The sequence below is a fragment of the Mirounga angustirostris genome, unplaced genomic scaffold (genome assembly GCF_029215605.1).
Source record: "Mirounga angustirostris isolate CCGP_5_RB_7025 unplaced genomic scaffold, mMirAng1.0.hap1 SCAF_9, whole genome shotgun sequence".
Classification (NCBI taxonomy): Eukaryota; Metazoa; Chordata; class Mammalia; order Carnivora; family Phocidae; genus Mirounga; species Mirounga angustirostris.
In genome coordinates this window covers 26,590,182-26,596,181 of record NW_026991717.1, presented here as the reverse complement: position 1 = coordinate 26,596,181, position 6,000 = coordinate 26,590,182, and the positions used below count along the sequence as shown (strand labels likewise).

The window sequence follows — 6,000 nt, the reverse complement described above, 5'->3', positions numbered from 1 at the left end:
ATAAGAGACAACTAAGACTGAACAAGAGACAGTTTGGTGAAAGGCATTTGGGTCAGCCAGGTAAAGTGATCATGTGATGCTCTTCACTTATCTTCTTCTCTTCTTTCTTCCTACCTCAAGGACCCCAAAATATTATTCTACCCTGGTTAAAACCACTTTCCTATGAAACAATGGAATTCCTGTCCTTTTTCTTCTGACATGAAAATTTACCCATTGTGGGACCCCATATCCTTTTTCTCCTTCAGTAGAAAATAAGTTAAAATGAAAAGTGAATCAATAATTTCCTGCTGGTTTGGCTAATACATTAGCACCATCTAGTAGAGATATGGAACTATTCTTGGTTTCAGGAATCCTGGCAAGAAGAGTCACAGGATGGAGGTACCTGGAGTTCAGTGTTCATTCAACCCTCCAAAATGGCTATGTGAGAAGGAGCTGATACAGGAGGGTGGGTCCAGGGGCTGCATGCCTAGCCTTTGTTGCTCATATAAGTGCAAGCTGGGCAACAACCATGATGAGTCTTATAACTCATGTACATTAATTATACCTGTATATACTCACCACAATGTTTCTCTTTGATTTTGCTTTCGTATTAAAAAAGACTGCAATTTAGATGTTACTTTTAATAATTTGCCAATTGGTTGATGACTTAATCTGGATTCTCCAGAAAATATATCCTGAGGCAAAATTTAAGTGCTACAGTTTTACTAAAGTGTGCAATACTGATGAAAACAAGAATGAAGGACAAGTGGATTGAGGCATGGAAGAAGAGAGAACACATAGGAGCTACTGCTGCATCTTAGGACATTTCTTAGGGGGCAATAAAGGGGAAATTATCTATCTACCTGGATCCCACCTCTCATTCACCAAAATTCCACCCCATGGATGGCTAGCTCTCCTGCAACTTCAGATTGCACATATGTAAGTACTGAGCAGGTAGCATCTTGGATCTCATTGTCAACTGAGAAACTTGAAAGTGGGAGGTGAGAGACAAGGAATGTGGACATGAAGTGAGGGATGTGAGTTTGTTCTCATGCAAAGCTGATCAGAGCTCTTGTGGAATTGCATGCTAAAGCAGCAACTGGGATGAAAAATAAGGTCAAGAATCTCAGACAGTGGGGCACTTGGGTAGCTCAGTCATTAAGCATCTGCCTTCAGCTCAGATCATGATCCCGGGGTCCTGGAAGGAAGCCTGCTTTTCCCTCTGCCACTCCCCCTGTTTGTGTTCTTCTCTCACTATCTCTCTCTCTGTCAAATAAATAAAAGAATCTTAAAAAAAAAAAAAAGAATCTCAGACACTGGTTGAAGCTAAGATCTGAAGTGGTACACAGTTGGATAATAATTACATTTATAATGTGGTTTTGCAAGTTTTAGAACATATAAAATAGTAGAAAGGGGGATAATACTTATTATATTATCAGCTTTACTCATTTTATTCTCATTGTTTACTTTCTATAGCTGTGATCCCCAGCAGGGCATTTCTCTAAAAGAGGTATACACAAATAGAAATAGACTGAACCATGAATGTGGAGGGGAAGGTATGATAACATAGAACTCATTTTCCTTATAATTCCATTGCACATTAACAGGACACAGAACACAAAGTAATTGTGAACAGACTTTTCCAGAAAACAATTAGGGAGCTATATTTGTCTTTTAACCTATCTTAATATCAACCTTTCAGGTTCTGTGGTCACATTTTCTGTTCCAAAAATAAAATTGCTGATTTTTTTTTAAAAAAGACGATGATATTTAAGATTAATGCACAGAAACATGCCAACTTGAGAATAAAGGTCTAGACTTAGGTATTTACCTACATAAAGTCTCAACAGTAGAAAAGAAAGCCTTAATCGTTTTTTAAAAAGATTTTATTTGTGTGTGAGAGAGAGAGAGAGCAGTGGGAGGAGCAGAAGGAGAAGGACAAGCAGACTCTGCACTGAGTGGGTAGCCCCATGTGGGGCTCAATCTCAGGACCCTGAAACCATGACCTGAGCAGAAACCAAGAGTTGGATGCTTAACCGACTGAGTTACCCAGGCACCCCAAAAACCTTAATCTTTATAGAAAAAAGTAAGCCAATACAGAAAGGCAGTTATCTATTAATTAATTAAGTCCTGGAATGGCCCAAGAAAGTCTGTCAAGCACAAAAGTGAACTTGATTTGTAGGTTTTGTTGGTTGACCACAAGTAGAATTGTGTAACCATGTTTCTCAGTATTCGAAGTCTGAGGCACAGAGAAACTTTATTGAAGACTATTCACTAAAGAAAAATATGCAACCTGTGGTCATGGGTGAACAAATACCCCTTAGGTACACTGTGGTGACACACAGGGCAGGGTGGTTTGTGGTGTACATCGGTCTGTTTCTTAGCCAAAGTATCATTGGTTTTCTAATGAGAACCAAAGGATTGAAGCCTATCCTAGGGAAAAGGAGTTTCCTGGCTTTATAAGAACCACGGACAGCTCCACGCTGCACCAGAAAAAGCAAGTTATTTTCCCAGCGCTGGAATGACAGTCCAGGGTCTCCAGGTCTGATTTAGACTCCAGTTTACTGATAAGGTGCACATAATCAGGCCTCTCTTTACCATTCATTATAAATGTATTTACGTGAGCAGGTAGGGCCCAGTGCTCGTATGAAATGTTCGGAGGTGAGACTGAGAGGAATAGTTTAATGAGCCGATTTTTTTAAATGGTCTTACAGAGCATAAATAATTAATCGGGCCGCCATGCGAGGGGCTGGATCATGGGTCAGGCGGGAAAGCCCATGGGTGGGGGCAGGGGCGGGGATCCCCGCGTCGCTGTTTGAATGCTCAGTGGCTGTGGGGGAGAGCGGATCCCACCCAGATTAGGTCGGAGGAGCAACGCCATGTGCTCCAGGCTCCCGGCTCTCTTGCTGCCCATCTGGCTCTCCTGGACCCTGGGGACTCAAGGCTCTGAGCCCCGCAGGTGAGGTGGGGGTTTCCCCCCGACCCGCAGCCTCTATCTGGACGCTGTAGCGCGCAGTCCCGTGGGCACAGGCACTGTACTTCACCCACTGGCTTTCGGCCTGTGTCGCAGCTGGCCTGGGGTCGTAGAGGGGGTCGGGTCCAGGAAAGGGGCGGGGGGGAAGCCGATAGCGTTTCCCTCACCGCCTCTGCCCGTGTCGCCGTCGGTCCCCTCCTTCGCCCGGTCCCAGGGAGCGCGGCGGAGCTGGTTTCGCTGCCGAGCCCGGCCCTGCTTCCTGCCGCGCAGTCGCGGCTCCAGCTTGCTGTCCCCAGCCGGGCTCCAGGTCCCGCTCCGCAGCCGCGGGGGCGGGAGGGAGCGCAGAGGGCCTGGGCCACCGGCCGCGGAGAGTGCGGGGGAGGCCAGGGTGAGCGGCGCAGCCGGCTCCGCCTCCGGCTCGCCTTGCCTCCTCCCCCTCCCTCCGCTCCCCAGCCCGCGGCTCCTCCTCTCCCCGGGCCCGCTCCTCCCCCTCCTCCCCTCCCCCTCCCCCTCCTCCCTCCTCCGCTCGGGGCCAGCGCGGCGGCGGCGGCGGCAGCAGCAGGAGCAGCCCCGGCTGCGGGTCGCGACGGCGGCGGGGCGCCCCCTCCCCCGTGCCGGGGCGCGGCGGAGGGATGTGGGGCTTTGCGGGAGGAAGGCTTTTCGGCATTTTCTCGGCCCCAGTGCTGGTGGCGGTGGTGTGCTGCGCCCAGAGGTAGGGTCGCGGGTGGGTTGACGGGAAGCGGGCCGGGCGGCGGGCAGGGCGCGCGGCTGTGCGCGCCGGGCGCTGGCGGGTGAGCAGCCGCCTGACCCTCCTATCTGTACCCCTTGCGCCCTCCCCCAGCGTGAACGATCCCGGGAACATGTCCTTTGTGAAGGAGACGGTGGACAAGCTGTTGAAAGGCTACGACATTCGCCTAAGACCCGACTTCGGGGGTAAGCGGGGTGTGCGCGGCCGCTGCGGGAAGCGCGACCCACCGCGCTGGCGGCCTGGGTGGAGGAGGGAGGAGGAAGGTGCTTAAGTCGAGCTGCGGCGGAGTAGGGGGGGGTGGAGGGCATTTCCCTTGCTCCCACTCCTCGGGTAGGCACCCCTATCCTCAGAGCCACCCGCACCCCGTGCCCGAGCTTGGCTGATCAGTGTGTCGTGCTCTTCCCGCAGGTCCCCCCGTCTGCGTGGGGATGAACATCGACATCGCCAGCATAGACATGGTTTCCGAAGTCAACATGGTGAGTGCCGGCCCTCCCCAGGGCTGTCCCCGAGCCCCTGCTCCACTGTCTGGGCCCACAGTACTGGGCCAGAGGCCTCCTCTGACGGGGCCGAGCTTCCCTGGCCCACAGAGGGAGCGGCTCTCCGGGAGCCAGCCCCCAGCGCGTGCGGCTCGCTCCATGCGCCCGGTGTGCGCTGGGGGCGTCGGGGCGTCGCTGGCGTCGGTGCTGTGAGGAGGGCGCACCCTTCCTGCGGAAGGAAGGGGTCCTGGGCCGGCCTAGCGCTCGGCTTTCGCCGCAGCCCTCGTGCTCCCAGCTCCTCCAGCGGTTTGTCACCTGGTCCTGAGGTTTCCCAAGTGCCGTCTCGCCTCCTTAGCAACAGGCGCTGGGGAGCCGGGGAAGAGAGGCGAGTTGTGAGGGTGGCTCATATTCTAGGTAAGAGGTACTTACGGTTTCCTTTGTTGTCTTTTGGAAAGAGATGTTGGCAGCTGAAGAGGACCAGTGGCAGTGGTCTGTGTATTCTAGGGTGTTTCCAGTCAGTTTCCTCTGTCTCAGTGGGTTCTCTAAAGTCAATTTATTTGGCAGTGAATCCCGGAACCCCGCTCCGCCAGTCGCTGTCGGAGGTGCTGACGGAGCTCTGGCGGCTCTGAGAACGGGAGGGCCTGGGCCGCAGGCGGGCTCTCGGAAGGGGCCGCTCTGCCAGGAGAGTAGAAGGCTAGTGAGCCCAGTGTCACTTAGAGCTATGTTTCATGCTGTCGTGATTCAATATTGTAACGTGTGGAAAGCAGAGGTTCGTGTCCCGAGGTGCGAAGTGGGTACCATAGGCTTTTTTGCTCAGGACACTTTAGGACAACAGGGTATAAGAAGAAAAATAACCCCTTTCATTTGTTAATTGAGCTGAAATATCCTGGGATTTGGAAACAGACTTAATTTTCTGTTGAGTGGCACTTTAGAAATTGTAAGAATGAACATTTGGAAACAATGTTTTTTGGGAAAAACCATTTGGCGACTTTTCTTTCCAACATAACATTGAGAATATAATGAGGCATGGTTTCAGATAGACCCTATAGGTTTCTCAAGTCTGGTGTATATCAGAGTCACCTGAGCAAACTTGTTTTAAATGCATACTCCCAGGTTCCTCACTCCAAGAGATTCTGATCCAGCCCTGGAGTGGAATCTTGGGGTCCCTGCATTTAAAACTAGTGCTTCACACTTTTTTGAAGCAAGTATTTTGTGGACAGTATTTTGAGAAACATCGCAATTAATTATAGAAATAGGTACATTTACAAATAAATTAAAACTACTATTTTAAATAGACTGTTTAGCAAGATATATTTAAAATATATACTACTGTGGATTTTGTAGGAAGAAATCTTTGACCACACAAAATTAATTTCATCAAATTTTCACTCAATCTAAAGTTTTAAAATTATAATACATGATTTCAAAGTCATGCACTTTTTTTAAATTTTTTTTTAAGATTTATTTATTTATTTGAGAGAGAGAATGAGATAGCGCGAGCATGAGAGGGGGGAGGGTCAGAGGGAGAAGCAGACTCCCTGCTGAGCAGGGAGCCTGATGGGGGACTCGATCCCAGGACTCCGGGATCATGACCTGAGCCAAAGGCAGTCGCTTAACCAACTGAGCCACCCAGGCGCCCCAAGTCATGTACTTTTCTTTCAGTATATCACCTCGGACATTTTTGTACAAGGCATTATAATAATAAAAGTGTTAGTAAGAAACACAGAAGGGATATCACATACGTAACATTCAAAATTAACATTACATATGTTTTACTTTTTTTATAATCTTGTAAAAATAATCCTGTCCAAACGGTATGCTTT

At 49.6% G+C, this 6,000-nt stretch overlaps 1 protein-coding gene across 2 annotated transcripts in view; it reads left to right on the top strand.

Moving 5' to 3' along the window:
* Positions 1–2,858: 2,858 nt before the first annotated feature.
* Positions 2,859–6,000, top strand: part of GABRB3 (gamma-aminobutyric acid type A receptor subunit beta3) — a 228,883-nt gene continuing 225,741 nt past the window's right edge. The window contains exons 1-3 of one of the 2 annotated variants that reach the window (XM_045901867.1): positions 2,859–2,938; positions 3,795–3,886; positions 4,110–4,177. In XM_045901867.1, coding sequence (XP_045757823.1) covers positions 2,859–2,938; positions 3,795–3,886; positions 4,110–4,177 — 240 coding nt within the window. Of the gene's footprint in view, positions 2,939–3,529; positions 3,666–3,794; positions 3,887–4,109; positions 4,178–6,000 lie in introns of those variants that run through there. The other variant, XM_045901866.1, reaches the window with a different exon arrangement.